General features: G+C 39.0%; 1 protein-coding gene across 2 annotated transcripts in view; it reads left to right on the top strand.

Moving 5' to 3' along the window:
- Positions 1 to 17,151, top strand: part of col21a1 (collagen, type XXI, alpha 1) — a 76,025-nt gene that overhangs the window by 19,819 nt on the left and 39,055 nt on the right. For both annotated transcript variants that reach the window (XM_079634683.1, XM_079634684.1), the window contains exons 11-16: positions 14 to 67; positions 1,739 to 1,792; positions 2,955 to 3,008; positions 4,590 to 4,643; positions 4,728 to 4,781; positions 5,675 to 5,728. In XM_079634683.1, coding sequence (XP_079490809.1) covers positions 14 to 67; positions 1,739 to 1,792; positions 2,955 to 3,008; positions 4,590 to 4,643; positions 4,728 to 4,781; positions 5,675 to 5,728 — 324 coding nt within the window. The remainder of the gene's footprint in view (positions 1 to 13; positions 68 to 1,738; positions 1,793 to 2,954; positions 3,009 to 4,589; positions 4,644 to 4,727; positions 4,782 to 5,674; positions 5,729 to 17,151) is intronic.

The following is a 17,151-nucleotide window of genomic DNA, read 5'->3' on the forward strand; positions in this document are numbered from 1 at the left end:
TCTGTTTGAGCAGGGCCCCCATGGAGCTGATGGACATAAGGGAGAAAGGGGAAGTCCTGGGGAAGCAGTAAGGAGCTATGAATTTTGTCCCTTTTATCCTTAAATGCACCATTTTCATTTTGGCAACATATTTAGTCATCACATATTCACATTTGCTTTCATAGGTTTACTTATTTTGCAAGTTTTTGCATGCAGATTATTTGAAAAAACATCATAAAATTAAATAAAATCTACTTCAAAGTTGAAATGAAATTCAGCAAATTAATCTAAGGTAATTTTTACCTATACTGACAAAGTTGCTTTAAGGTATGACAGCTCAGGAAAAATTAACTAATACATATCTAAAATCTCAAAAGATTAGGTTAAAATCTTTCTACTTCTTGCCAGTTTTTCCCAGAAACCTCATGCATATTGCAAGGTTTTTTTGTATGTTGGAGTCAATATTTGTGACTGACATTTAAGTTCACGTTTAAACTTGTTTAAATGTACTGTACATACAGTATTGGGAGTGCCATCAATTTTGTGTTTTGCAGAGTTTGCTGCTTCAGTTATTGTGAGGTTGATTGACATTGTTTCTAGATTATTGCGCTGAGTGATCAGATGCACTTTAAATAATTGCAAAAAGCTTAATTGGCCAAAAACAAACTTTATAACAAAAACACAAATTTCACAGTCATTTCACTAATCACGTGAATGAGTACTAGTCACTCTAATCAATCACTCTATCATTCTGATCGGATTATAAGAGCAGACCAGTCTTAGCAATGGTTACCTCCAAAGAAAGAGATGCAGCCATCATCGCTTTGCATCGAAATGGCCTCAACATGCAAGAACATTGCTGCAAAGAATATTGGAAACCAAAGAACCATTTAACTGATCATAAAGTTGAGATGTTCAGCAGAAGTGAAGAAGGCTTCAGGGCGTCCCAGAGTGTCCAGCAAGCACCATGACGGTCTCCTCCTAAGGAGTCGGCTACAGAATCATGTTACCATAAGTGCATCTGGAAAATCGATTGTCCGGAAAAGAAAAGGTGAACTCTACCATGAGTCCTGTGGTGTGCCAACAGTGGAGCACCCTGAGACCATCCATGTGTGGGGTTGCTTTTCATCCAAGGGACTGGGCACTCAAAATTCAGCCCCAAAACACTGCCATGAATAAAGAATGTTATCAAATGTCCTGCAAGAGCAACTTCTCCCAACAATCCAGAAGCCTTTTTTTTCTGATAATCCATGCATTTTCAAGCATGATGGAGCACCATGTCACAAGGCAAGAGTGATAATGAAGTGTTGCGGAGATCATTACACTGAAATTTTGGATCCGTAGCCAGACAACTCCCCGGATCTTAATTCCAAACTGTGTTCAGAACTCAAAGACGAATGGACAAGCAGAAGTCCACAAATTGTGATCAACTATGAGCACTAATAAGGCAAGAATAAATCGCCATCAGTCAGGATTTGGCCCAGATGCTGATATCCAGCATCCCAGAGTGAATTGCAGAGGTAATGAAGAAGAATGGTCAACACTCTAAATATTGACTTTTTGCATATATTAAATGTTTTTGGGGTTTTTTGCCAATAAAAGCCTTTGAAACTTATTAAATGCTTATCGTTGTTTTCAAGGAGAGGACTTTGCAAAACACAAAAATGTGTCACTGCCAATGCTTTTGGCAATGGCTGTACAACCTTTATGTAGAATTTACTGAAATGAATGTTTTCAGTGTGTGTGTCTTTGTCTTTAGGGTGAGAGCGGCATTCCAGGTTTACCTGGGCCACCTGGCAAACCTGGTGAAAAGGTCAGTTTTAACCCCTTACTAGACAGCCCCCATTTTGGCATATGGGGCATAAATGACATACCCAAAATAAAAAGGTTGCTGCTCATAAGTCATTCTGGATAGACAAATAATCAACATATATTTAGAAAGCTGACACTTGAGAGTTTACAGTTCAAGACTCAGAATTACTCAGACTAGGGATGTGATGGTTTGACCTTCCTGCAGAAACTGCTGGATGCGGCTATACTTCATAACTCTTTATGCTCTTCGCATTTCAGGAGTGACGCGATGCGAGTGAACCATTTCGAAAGGGAATGTTTCAGTTACTAACGTAACATAGATTCCTTAAGATATGGCGATGAGCATTGTGTGTGCTGGCTTTGCTACAGCGCCGGTTAGTCGACTCTTGCTGCTCAGTCGAAATATTCGTATTAAATGGTATTAAGCGCTGGCTTATATAGGCAGATGGTAGTCATCAGGTAGTAGAGACGCTTTGTGTGGTATTCCAAAAACAACAACAACAACAAAACACACATCACATTAAAACAGCCCTAAAACGAGAAGTACATTTATAACAAGATCATTTTCTGCTATTACAAATACTTTGCATGCACACCTCTGTTTGTGTGCCGCTGTTACATTGCAGGTTATAATTTACTAGCACTTTTGTTCAATGTTATGTGGATTGTCTTATTAATGTGGCTATATATGTCTGAATAATGGCTAACTATTTAAACATATTTGGACCCTTACTGTAAATATGTAAGACTGTAGCATTTGATAACAAAGCAAGTGGAATGTACTTTAAAGAAAGATAGCACAGGCAAACAAAAAACAATTCCATGGTTTAAATGATAAAACAGTAGATACTATTTTAAATGAAGACAAAGTTTTGTGTTTCCTGGCTGTCAAAGTAAAACATGTCTATAACTTGAGGGGATGTTCGCAGATGCCAAATAGTTTGTAGTGACATTCATATATTTCTATACATGAATTAAAACTGTCCAAATACTAGTTGAGGTCACTGTATATCTTTATGTACCGGTTTGAAATTGAATTGAATTTTAAATTAAGGTCACCCAGATAATTATATATATATATATATATATATATATATATATATATATATATATATATTTACACTGAAAATAAATGTTTTACATTGTTATTTTTTTCTCATTAGGGATTTTCTGGTACTCAAGGCATACAAGGACCACCAGGCAAAGATGGGCAAGTGGTATGGTTACTTTAATCTTCATTTTCTTAACCCCATACAGAGCATAGAGCTTCCCCTTTCTATTTCCAGCTCTCAAAGGCAGTTTTATTTAAGCCTGTTGACATGATAATTTGTTACACTTGACATTCAGGATATTTTTGGTAAATACTTCTCTATGTCACCACCTGACCAGTAATGCTTTGTGTTCTTGTTCTAAGAAACACTGCCTTTGGATTTTATATGCCTCAGCACTTCATTGGTCATTTTCTTAAGCCCAATTTATACTTCAGCGTCAAACTTACACCGTAGCTACGTCGTAGGCTGTGTGTAGCCCAAGGGTGTAATCCATCCGCCGGAAACCGAAGCTTCCCCGGGAGCCGCCACTGGCTATCAAGCCATCACCTGCTGTTAGCATTCCATTGACTCCCATTCATTTTGGTGTCAATTTGACAGCGAATAACTTTACATCTGAGGCGTTTAAAGACTCCATTTGTCCATTATTTATTTATGAAGAAACACGACAATGTATAAAAGGCTTCATTACCTTGTATCTTACATTATGGCCCCATAGAAGCAGTTTTTGTAAAAATAGGCTAACTATTGCGTCATAACCACTCGACTCTCTGTCGCACAGACCAGAAATTACCGTATAGATCGGCAGAGAAGCTTGCAAGCAATCGGGGGACGTGGAGGCATAAAGTCTGATAAAGTCAAGGAAAAAGCCCATAGAGAGTGATAAAGTTGCTCCCGCTGCTAGCTCATGGACAGCTAATGCTCACGCTCTCCGTCTCTGCGAGATTCGGAAGGGAATGATTCAGATTTCTCTCGGCACAGCGACTAGAAGACTGACAGCTGTCAGACAGGTTGCTCACGTCACATATGCGTCATCAAGCTCAGTTTGAGCCTGCGCAACACGCTCAGCCATCAGGAAGTGAGTGCTTTTAATTGACTTCGCTTTTCTCCTTTGAAATCTATGGGGTCGCTGTGTCCAGTTTATATACTGTCTATGTGTGTAGCGCGCATAGCCTACCCTTCGGCGTACCCTGACGTGCACCTCTCCAAAAATGTAACAATGTGTCAATTCTACACGGACACAAGCGCTGTGATTGGTCTGCTAGAACCCCTCCCTCGGGTTTCACATGCTCCCTCTGCATGAGTAATTGCGCGTCAACGCGGACAACGACGCAGAAGTATAAATTAAAACCAACGCGTTGCCTACAGCGTAGAGGCTCAGGCGTAGGTCCGACGCAGAAGTATAAATTGGGCTTTAGCCATGAGGACGGCTAAAGCCCAATTTATACTTCTGCGTCGGACCTACGCCAGAGCCTCTACAATCCTTCTATAATCCTTCTTGGATACTTGCTAATGAACAGCTGGGACATTTCTTGCATCATCTTGGTTATTGAATAAGTCCCTGTCCTGAAAAGTGCTAAATATAATGTTGGAATGATGTACTTCATGTTTAAGGAGATGCTGGTATGGATAAATATAACAATATCTTTTCACAAAACAAATCTGTTAATGACTTGAACAGCATTGGAACCTCATTTGTTTGTTGTGTTCCAATACTTAATGCATTAACTGACATACTGTCTATCTTAGGGAGAAAAAGGGAGTATAGGCCCTTCTGGTCCACTTGGATATCCAGGAGAGCCTGTATGTATATTACTATATTTATCTTAATTTTGGTAAGTGGTCAGTAATTACGCTTTAATGCCATTTGTGTGTGTGTTTATCAAGGGAGCACCTGGCAGGGATGGAAAAGACGGAATTCCGGGAGGAATTGGTCTAAAGGTATGTACTGATCTAGTTCTTCTCATCGTAAAAAAATTTAACATGTTTATTGGTTTCCTTGAACTGTGAACATGGACCATTGAAAATATTTGGCAAGCCCACTTCGAGGAGGATACGCAAGATCCTAAAATGCCGTATTATTTGACAGAATTGCATGAAAATTTATGCTAGTACAGAATCTCCTTATGGAAAGCCATAAAAAGGTTTGCACCATCGTTTCCTCTTTCATGCTGATCTACACTGTCTTTTTCCAGGCTTACAGATGGCTTATATTAAACCAAGCTGTTCTTCAACATCTTGGTGGTTGCCTATATGATAAATCCTGGATTATATGCTTAGTTTCAGATATTCTATAAACATGCACTACTCCATTAAATTTTAGCCATGCAGAGAAGAGTAATATGCACCCTGGGCAGCTTAGCAATGACTTTACAGAATTATAATCATTATGTTGGCAAACTTGCCATGATTAAGTACTTACACACTTTCTTGTCTATCATACCCCTTGCTTTGAGAGACATTAATAATGCGTTCAGTGCCTCATGTTCTCAAAGTCATGAGACGCCAATATCTGCAAAACACACGATTGCTTTCTTGATTTGATTCCCAGCTGATTCAGTGGCATGCCATTTTTTCCCCCAGCATCTTGTTTATAATTAAAAAAAGATGCATTTTAAGTGAAAGTAATGTTCTCCATATTGTGTACATGAAAAACGTGCTCAGTTTTATTTACATGGACAATTATTTCTCCCAAATGCAGTGTGTGTAGCCTATTGTCTGCATCACCAAATTGAAATACTAAAACAATGACAACTTTCCAATAAATTTCAAACACTCCAATCCACCTGCAACGTTGCACTTTTATTCTGACTATGTGATCTCTGTCTCTTCAGGGAGATCCAGGACCGCCTGGAATTCCTGGAGTGGATGGAAGAGAGGGACATCCTGTGAGTATATCTTAAAACAGCTAAGATCATTGCCAGGTGTTTTAGTGGGTGGACCGCATTGAAGTGCAAGCTGTTAAATAATACCAGGCAGCATTTGAGCATAGAAACTCGTGAGAAATACACCCTTTTTACTGCATCTAATACAATTTTCCAGTTTGGCTGACTGAATTGACATGATTTGAAGTCTTATTGGTGGTTAAGTCTTTGCACCTGGACAGGGCAGAAGAAGATTTCTATGTAGCCTGAGAAAAAAAACATGAGTGACTCAGCAATGCAGTTCAACAGACTAGCGCTGGCAGTTGAACTCTTCTTTAGAGAAATGGGGTCTAAGAGCCATAGTTTTGTGGCTCTACTGAGTATAATGAAATTCTGCTAACTGGAGCCATCTAGCTGGTCTTGGGATAAACAGCAAGCAGACTAAAAGCATACAGTACAATGTCTCTCATTTTAGATGATTTAGTTCATTCTCAGCATTTGCTTCAGGATCCAGATTTTACATTAAACATCAAGTGGTTGACCCAACATAGTACAAAAATCTAATAAATGGTACCAGATTATTATTCTGCGGACATTGCGACCATTCAAATCCAGAAAACAAGCAATATCAAAGTGAATTGACCAGGTTTAGAAATGTTGATAATATCCTTCTTGGTTGAAGAGGATGGCTCCTTCCTCTTGGCCATTTTTACTAAAACACAACAAATTATGTCTAATAATCAATGAGTAACTGCACTACTCATCACAACGTCTTTATTCATATTTATTTATACAATTTAGTCAAGTAGAGAGAAAAGTGTCTTATATCTTTGATACTCAGTAAGTGTACAAAGTAGCCAAAAAGATACTTAAAGGGGTCCTTTACCGCTGGCAAAATAGGCTTTCAATAAAACTGGGCTGCCTAGACAGTAGAAAGAGAATTTCATGAAAGCCTTGGAAATGTCAAAGGGGTGATGTGCAAAACACGTCATCCAGCGGACTTCTGCTGACAAATAAACGTGAATTTATTAGTCCGGGTAATACAGAGAATGAGTAAACATTGTTCATTTACATATACTACTGACATTGTAACAATACAAAGCGGGTTGAAAATTGGTGAAGTTATGCTTTAAGTACAGTAACTAATTACATTTCCTCAAATGTTTTACACCACTGCTAATAATAAGGCTAACACGGTAAAAATTATGTCCGCACAATTCGGGCATGTTTCATTGCATTTCACAAATTAATCAATTGAAATGCTGCATACCACGTACATTAGGCTAGTTTTACACCCCAAGCACAACTAGTCTAGGCCTATATCTCGCAAAATTTTAAAGTTTGGAAATGTCAGGTCTCCTTTGGCATACATTACTTTTGGCCATGTAATGTACCTACAGTAATTAGAAAGATTATATTCCAATTAGGCCAAATTCAGTTCAATTCATTGAGTTTCGGTTTAATTTTAGTGCTTTACTGGCATTACAGAAACAGAACTGTTGTCAAAGATTGGGCATTGCACGGGTAATTGATAATTGATAGTTGATAATTGGTGCTTAACTAGTTTGGGGGGGGGGGGGGATCATGCACTATATATACATTAACACTCACTGTTAGCCAAGTTTAGTTTTTAAAGGTGAACTAAGTAACTTTTTTACCTTAATTGATCAACTTCGGAGTCACTGGAATGGTTATATTACTTATTTTGGGTTGAATGGTGGTGGTTTCGCACCCCCCTGGTGCCCGTGAGCGGAAAAACAGCGTTTGCAACTTTGGGCCGGCGGCCCGCCGGCCTCTTCGTCTGGAAGTATCGTGTGATCCCAAGTCTCGCGAGGTAAAGAATTGCTTTACTGCAAAAAGAAATCTGCTATAATGCTGTCAATATTGCGCTCCCTCACGCTGTTGGAACCCGAATGAAGACGACGTTGCAAAGAGTTTCCCATCTGCTTTGATGTCGTTGATCTACTAAGCCTCTAGTGTCTGAGAATAGCCAGCGAGTTTTTAACAGTTGTTGTCAAATATCTATTCCGAAGCTGCGGGGGGAGCTCTAGAGAGAAACCTCCGAGCAAAACGCGAGGATACAACAAAGAAATCCCGATCTTACTGAGTGCTGCTTTAACTCTTGTACTATTCTTTTCCAAGGTCATTTTCAGTGACATGAGAATTTATGTCCTCAAAGCAATGGAAGGTACTTTTTGCAACAAGTTTCCATGTTCTTTTACTGGTCCCTGCAGAGCAAACTCAGACCAAACATCTGCTTCCGCTTATCACGGAAAATGCCCAAGGTGGCTTTGTTGGATATGCTAAAATTGTAAAACATTGTTTATTTTGCTGTTCATTCATAAACCAACAACTGTTTATTACCGTTTATACTGAGGCTATTTAAATGGATACTACCTTTAGACATGCAATGGTCCCAAAAATAATTATCAAAATTGCTAACACTTATTGTTGGATCATGATATCTTATGCTTTACCTAATTGAACTTTATTGGAAATTGTTAAAGGATAATTAAACATTTACTCACTTAAATTTGATCATTTTCATTGCATTCGATGGCAAACTTTAAAACTTAAAAAGAAAAACAATAAGCAAACGACAACCTTTTACACACATTGGCAATAGAATCGCCATTGGCTTGTCATTTTTTGTGTACTTTCCAGACTTAGCCGGCAATGGCTTCTGCTTAGTCTTAAAAGCTTTAATTCCAAACTAATTCTGTCATTTTGACAGGAATATCCCTCTCTTCGCGTATGTGTCAGATAAAAGAAGCAGAGTGTGCTGTTAGCTAAGTCGGACGCCTACACACAAGTTTACATTGCGTGAGGCTATTTCTCTGAACTAACTTTTCTGAGCAATTTTTACAATGACTTTTAACCAAATGGTGTCAGTGTGATTTTAGGCTGTGTTCGAAATCGCCACCTATACCCTCATTCACTATCCCCTATACATTACTCAACTAATTTAGTTCACTTGAAGGAGTGAATGACAACGAGTGAGTAAATTGGGACACTGAGTGTGCCTGGAGGGCTGTTGATGTTGCATAGTTTGTACAGCTGTTTAATAATCATTTGAATTTTAGCAAACCGGCAGCTCCAGTTGTAATGAAAAGATTATCTTGAACTCTTGTCATGAAAACTTATAAACCTTAATGAAACTTTTTAATAATCAATTAAAAAGGAATATATACCTGTATGATATTATGCTGTAGCCACATTGGAACAGCGGTTTGGAAAATGGATAGATGATGATTCAGCTGCAGGCGCCATCTTATGGTCAGATGCGGGAATTCATTCGGTGCATGACTCGTAGTGCATTATGGGTATTCTTTAGCTGTTGAGCGCACATCGGTTATACAGTCATTATTGGTGCATTATGGGATTGAATGAGTGCACTCAGTAACATCCAATATGGTTTCGGACACCACTACAAATGGCTGTCCCCTCAAATTTAAGGGTATAGGGGGCGATTTCGGACAGAGCCTGTATGAACGTAGTTGCACTCAAATTCACACAGGTGTAGTAGCGAGTAATGACAGATGTAGTTCATCACATTAACTTTGGACATGTTTCACTAACTTCTACCAAATAAAAAGAGTCCAAATATTAAAACCCACTACTTAAATATATATTTGAAAAACTTTGAAAAGTGTTGTTGTGTTAGCTTTAAAATAAATGGCACTTGTCGTTTCATGCGTTTGTCAAAATACGTTTGGGGCCACTCCACTGTATATGTTATATTTTTCCTCTCTGGATAATGTTCTATGCCCTGCTCAAGAAGGGCCTGCCAATAACAATTTACAGCATAACATTTGTGGTACTGACGTCTAAACATTGTACTTGGCAATAGTTGCTTAAAACATTTATGCATTGACTCTTGTTTCACTTCAGTAAGACGATGTTCAGAAGGCACCGCCAAAATCCTGGCAGATGAAATCAAGACAGCTGTTTCTCAGTTTCTTACAGACCCACAGCACAAAGAAACCGCATATAAAGAAAGAGATGCAGATAATCCGAACAGCGCTAGTTTTAAAAGTGTTGGGGTGGAGGGAGGTCTTTCACAAGATGCACATATGGGGTCTTCAGCGTTTTTCAGGGCAAGGACCCTCAGGCGACAGAGAAACAGAGCAGGGACTCCCGATACAAAATGTAAAACAGATCTACTTATGAAATATAGTTTTCGATATTAATAGAAACCAGCCCTATTGTGATAGTTATATTATGTTAAGACAATCAGAACTATGCACGTCGTTGTTGTTGCACATGCATCATATTACTTTTCATTGTTAAAACTGAGATTTATGCATCATAACAAATACACATGTTATGATAAAATAACATTGTTCACCATTGATATAATCACAATTATGTAAATTGATTTTAATTTTCATACATTTATATTTTTCTGTGAGGTGGACAATTAGACATTTACTAGAACTTTAGTTTTAAATTTACTAAAAATTCACATTTTAATTTTACTGTCAGATAGACAATTAATAATCAATCAAGGGTGCTTCTGAAATCAGCAAGGGTACTCTAGTAAAGTGCAGATGTAATGTGTAAGCAAGCAATGGCTCCATCATAACAAGACTAGCAATGTACAGTGAGACATTTAAGATTATTTACAAGTCATTACTTTTACAAATTATTGGAATATAATAATTTTTTTTAATTCTATGAATCTATTAGTCTGCATTTACATTGCTTAATGCGTATCTATTTTGACATGCCATATTTTTATCCTGTGCTAGTTATCACTTTGTCAATCATTGACATTTCGAGAATGAAGTCTGCATTTATGCAGCATGTAATTGGCCATCAGTCCTCTAAGCAGCATGAAAAAAACTTTTATTCAATGGATTATATACAGTATAGCCGCAAAGTGTGCTCCCTTTATAATCACTAGCTGTCACTCATCTCATTCATTACGATCTCACCAAGGTCTGTAATAATCAATGAATCTGTCTACACTGCACAATTAATCTCTTATTTATAGGGATGCACAATATATCGGTCACCATATCTGTCATGAATTTGCGTGGAAGCAAAGGCGGTAGACCGATCTAAATGCAAGCAGTAGACTTTAATTACTCAGAACAGGATAAACTCAGAACAAGGAACAGGAACACTCACACGGAACATACATACAATCACTGACTACGTTTACATGCTGTTAAAATTCAGGTTATGGTCGGGTTAAGGTCACTATTCGGGTTTCTGAAACATTCGGGATAACCCGTTTACATGCGTGAGCAGAGAGAGTTACTCCTGTATACATGGAATGTGTAATCAGTCGCCAATATCCCGATGTAAACGGCGACGCACGGTTAGCGTACGGACAACATTAAGATGCAATATGCGTCATTTCCGATTCTTCTTCCTGTATCCAAAGACAACAGCAGCAGCAGCAGCAGCCGGATAATGAACAGTTTGGGGCAGATAGCGATAGTCTTTGTTTGCGCTATGGCGCTGGTACTGATCCACCAGCACCACTTCACACTACTGTGCCTCATGGTCTTTATTAATAGAAGGAGAGAAATTGAGCAAGAGATGGGAAATGTAGCTGGAGCTGTGCCACACATATGAAGAAATTGGTCTCCTCCTTGCTCCAAAAGTGTGGTGCTGTGCTGCGTCTCGCCATGTTAACCTCGGCTTGTTTACTTCCGCTATACTGCACGCGGGTTTTTTTATGCGCCGTCTCTACTCAAAAGACCAAGATTCCTTGCGAATAGAACATGCGCAGAACACACATTTTGATGGGGATATACCGAAACGCGTTTACAAGACCAAATATTCGGGTTAGAAAAGGGGTCAACCCAGGTATAATATATGAGTATATCCGGGTTTTTGCCGGTGTTTACATGGCCGTGCGCGACCGGGTTATTGCTAATATCCCGGTTTTGAACGGGTTATTGGCTGCAAGTAAACGTAGTCACTGACAAGGAACAAGAGAGAACACAGGGTTTAAATACACAGAGGGGAACAGGGAACGAGACACAGCTGGGGCAAATGATAACAACGAGAGGGACCATACAAACTAACAAGGCAACACACCTGAAACAAAGGAACTAATAAGTAAGCATGCTAGGGATAATTGAATACAATAAGCACACGCAGAATCAAGGAAACTGAATTAAATAAAACAAGTCCAAACACACAGAAACATGACAAAAACAGAACCTGGTCATCACAATATCGGTATCGGCCGATATATGTAAATTTTTACGGTTATCGTTATCGGCCTGGTAAGAAAATTATATTAAAGCCGATAAATAATGTATTATTTCCTTCAGATGAGACACTTCAGATGCGCACTGTTCACCATGATGGATTTGGATTGCTTGTGATATTATTTGAATCACTTCAAAAAAGGAAAATACAGTTCAGCTCAACATGAGCAGCACAAGTCTGTCATATCGGCTACATAACATTATAATGAGAACATTATAATTGTGTGTTTGGGACATGACTTTTAATGGTAAGATTTTTGTTTTTGTAATCAGGCTCTCAAATATTATGAATTAGATTTATCGGCCCTAAATATATTTATCGGCTTTCAAATATAAAGAATTATTGTTAACGGCCACAATTTTCATATCGGTGCATCCCTACCTGTGTCTAATGAGAGGTTAATGAGAGGATTCGCGAGTGTGCAGAAATCCAACTCAGTAAGCCAACTCAGATCCTTGTTATTCTCCTTTCTGCAGACTTCAGTTCCAACCCTGCTCCATTATTACACGAATAACTGCCTGTTCTTTTCAAGTAGCTGAATACCTTGATTTGCTGGTTCAGGTGTGTTTGATTTAGATTTGTAATACGAGCTGTTAAAACCTGCACTCATAACAATTATAAAAGATCTAGCAAAACATACTTTATTTAGTGACTAACATTTCCAAATTTCCCAGGTATTTTATGTCAACTACCCATCTGCAGATATGGCCTTAACCACTGTAATTCATGTCACATAGCATTACATATGGTCATTATGAGATATTAATAATTACATAGTTCTGGCATGAAACTGAATGGTGCAAGCTTATTGGTCTTTAACTGATTGGTAGCAATCATGTCATTATCTACATAGCACAGCTGAGCACTTGCCAATGAGCTTGCTGCTCAAACATTCAAATACTTGCCATAGTTTTCTGTTACTGTCTGCAGCGCACTTTCAGAACGCATCTGGAATTAACATCTAAGATAAAGAAAAATTCTCTTTTATTAAACATCTCTGCACATATTTTTTGGTCTTGCACATTGATTCGTAAAGGTTTCAAAGCTTCATGAAGCAGTGTTTTGTAATTGCCATCACTATTTCATATACTGTTAGTCTGGGAAAACAGTTAAAGTGATAAGCATTACACTTTAAATGGCATTCACCATATTTAGTGGTATAACGCCATGACGCGTTAATTTATTTCCAAGAGTATGTTTTCATTAGCGATGCTAAATGTGTGTGGTTGATTCAAATGCTTGTTGTGTTTGAGTCACGCTAAAAGATCAATCAATACAGTTAAAATAGCATCATGTTTATAGTCTGGCGAGTATTTACTATGCATAACCTGAGTGTTATGTAGTTGTGTGTATGAAGCAAGGCAATGTTCTATCGTTTGTATCTGTGAACATGCTCTCTAAACTAAGCTATTGATGAGAAGGTTAAAGTAAAACAAGCACTTGCATAAAAAAAAAAAATCTTGACTTATTTTATTCAAGGGTAATGTTCATTAGCTATGCTTAACATGTAGGCTACTGTATGCAGCGTCAAGGTAAGGTTGGCAAGGTAGCCAAGGCGCACATAGCCTTGAGTCATTAGTGCCAAGCCGGTCAGCATGGTAGCCAAGCCGCACAGCCTAAGGTCACTAGTGCTAAGCCGGTCGGCAAGGTAGCCAAGGCGCACATAGCCTTAGGTCACTAGTGCTAAGCCAGTCAGCAAGGTAGCCAAGCCGCATAGCCTTAGGTCACTAGTGCTAAGCCAGTGGGCATAGCCAAGGCACACATAGCCTTAGGTCACTAGTGCTAAGCCAGTGGGCATAGCCAAGGCACACATAGCCTTAGGTCACTAGTGCTAAGCCAGTGGGCATAGCCAAGGCACACATAGCCTTAGGTCACAAGTGTTAAGCCAGTGGGCATAGCCAAGGCACACATAGCCTTAGGTCACTAGTGCTAAGCCAGTGGGCATAGCCAAGGCACACATAGCCTTAGGTCACTAGTGCTAAGCCAGTGGGCATAGCCAAGGCACACATAGCCTTAGGTCACAAGTGTTAAGCCAGTGGGCATAGCCAAGGCACACATAGCCTTAGGTCACTAGTGCTAAGCCAGTCAGCAAGGTAGCCAAGCCGCACAGCCTTAGGTCACTAGTGCTAAGCTGGTCAGCAAGCCAGCCAAGGCGCACACAGCCTTAGGTCACTAGTGCTAAGCCAATGGGCATAGCCAAGGCACACATAGTAAAACATGTGGTCTAATTAAAACGTCTACAAATGTATAAAACTGACCAGAGATCAGGTAAAACCTACAGACACTTGTTCATTGGTTCTCAGTGACTCCTCGTGATTAATGAGTTGACAGACATCATCGTCCCCGGCAATGAACCATTGAAATTTCGAAGTGCTTCAAAACCGTTATGAAGCCTCTTTTACTGAAATCACGTGACTCTGGCAGTTTGATACACGCTCCAAACCATTGATTCGTAAAGGTTTCAAAGCTTCATGAAGCAGTGTTTTGAAATTGCCATCACTATTTCATATACTGTTAGTTTGGGAAAAAAGTTAAAGTGATAAGCATAACACTTTAAATGGCATTCACCATATTTAGTGGTATAACGCCATGACCTGTTCATCTATTAGGTCATTAGTGCGAAGCCGGTCAGCAAGGTAGCCAATGCGCACATAGCCTTAGGTCACTAGTGCTAAGCCAGTGGGCATAGCCAAGGCACACATAGTAAAATATGTGGTCCCAAAAAAAAAAAGTACATATGTCTTGCCAAAAGATCTGCTTGTTTTGGGGGGGGTTTGGTTCTATCTATTCCTGTCTATTAGGGCTGTGCTGGTAAACTTGACACCCACACCACCGCGGTGGCCGAGTAGCACCTGCGGTGGTCCGTCAAAACAACTTTTTGGTATGTGAATGCGGTTTTACATGAATATTATGATTATATGATTATAATGCACAAAGCTTTGTTTACAAAAAAAAAATAATAGGTTAGCAATAAAATGTTACATGGCAGCCATGGAAACATTTGGATTCATGACGAATGAGAGAGTTGTGCGTGAGCCCATACATTTAAGCTTTGTCGGCTTTGTATTCTGTTTTGCGATCTGGTCACCCGATCATCAGCGAATTGAACAATATTACATTCGTTATTCAACTGGACATAAAATCTCTCGTTTCTTTTCCCAAATCTTCACTCACGTCTCACCCATTTTCGCAGGGGATTATAAATGTTTCTTCCTTTTGGTTCGTGTTTGATTAGGCCTATTATATCCGCATTCTTTACTGTGGTAAATTAGAAAAATGCTGTAGGACAGATAGCTTTTTACTTGCACGTCAAATTCTTTTTAACACCATTTGTGCTTGTTATTAGACATGGTAAGGCGCGTAAAGTTTATTTGTAAACCGTGTTTCACACACACGGTGTGGTTTCGCTTTCTCTGGCAGTGCAAAATCAAAAAGCCTAAATGCCTTGCCCTTGTGGAAGATAAAATTCGCTCTTCAGATCTTTTACAACAAGTTTCAGTTGCTTGGAACATCAGGAGAAAACATGAAAATATTAGAAAAGAGATTCTTTCCTGCTCGTGTCCCACATCCCTCTCAAAGCGCAGAGTGGTAGCCTATGATGCATCTGTGTGGAAATATAAAACAAATGTTTTTTTTTATATATATTTAACTTTATTATATTATTTAAGTTATCATTATTTACTGATATTTATTTAAATGCTTTACAGGCTTTAGTGTGTTGTTTCTTTGACGGAATTGCTCAAATAAACACGCATGTATATTACGAAATGGGTGTTTGAGCCTTGTTTATTTTATTGTTTTTTATTTACCAACCCCCCAACCTCCACCCGTAGTTGGTCCATTACCACCACGGTGGTAAAAAACTGCCAGCGTCACAGCCCTACAGTCTATGTTAGGGCTGTCACTTTACATTCGAAAATCGATTGCACAATCGATCGGACCAACCAACACAAGTTTCGAAAACGAAAATAGGGAATCGGTTTTAACGGCCTTCTCTCGGAGCACGTCCAGCTCGTCACGATACGCCCGCAGCAAACACGTGTCACACAGCAACTGCAGGCTCTGACAAACACGCATAACAGCAAACTATACTTCGGCATGATGTGTCTCTTTTTACAACAAAAATGTGAATTCTGTCGGTATTCAGACAGTCTCATGCATCTATACAGATTCGGGCAATCGCCAACGTAGGAGAAATTTGTTTGACATTTCTAATCGTAAACACAGCATGTTGAAGCCAGCAGTAACGTTTTTCATTGATGTTATGGCAGTCCACTCTGCTTATTGTTTTTCGAGAATGTTGCACGCCAATAAATCATCAGAAATATTGCTGATTTGTATGCATCTCAAGCGCCCTCTTTACTTTCGCCCTAATGCCTAGTTACCCGTGGATTTGCCTATATTTGGCGTTTAAAATGGAAACGAATGGAAAATGGAAAAAATGGAAAATCGATTTTACAATCGATTCAATGAACCCTTATGTCTCAAATCGAACAGGATTTTTTCACAAAAGTGACAGCCCTAGTTATGTCATCATTGCTCATCATTCTTTTCAGCTGTTGCACAACAGCTTTATTGGCATTGGTTGTGCAACCTGTAAATGATCAGTTTGGTTGTTTGTGTTGAAGAGTGCTCTGCCCTTTTCTCTTGTCTCCTGCTTTGTTGGGGGGTTGATTCATGTATGTTACATGTGCAGCATCAGCATGTCTTACATGCTCACAGCAGTGTCTGTGAAGGTACTTGCTCTGGAGCACAGCAGCAGCGTAGCAGATCTATTCCGTCAAGACCAAATACTGTACATTAACATTGCCATATCCAATTACCATGCCAATCTCTATTACCAAACTAATCTCCTGAGTTGTCACTACAGAATGAGAATTATTGGTGATTCTTCACAGTAAAACACTTCTCATAACAAGTACTCTCCTTTGCATGCTTTTGTGAATAAGGCTTTGCTAGTTCTCCTGATATGAATAGTTTATTGACTTCTGGCAAATACAAGTCTGCTTGTCTACTGTCATGATTATTTTTTAAAGGCTCAATGCTGATTTTTTTTTTTTTTTTTTGCACTAATACAAAAATAGAATGCAGAGCTTGAACAGCTGTAAAACTTGGAAGTGAAGGAAATGTTTTCTGCAGATTACATGGAAGTGCACATTCATCATAAAGAGGAAGCATTCAAAGGGGAAATGTGCTTGACCACGAGATGCTTTATA

This window comes from Phoxinus phoxinus, assembly GCF_949152265.1.
Source record: "Phoxinus phoxinus genome assembly, chromosome: 14".
Taxonomy (NCBI): Eukaryota; Metazoa; Chordata; class Actinopteri; order Cypriniformes; family Leuciscidae; genus Phoxinus; species Phoxinus phoxinus.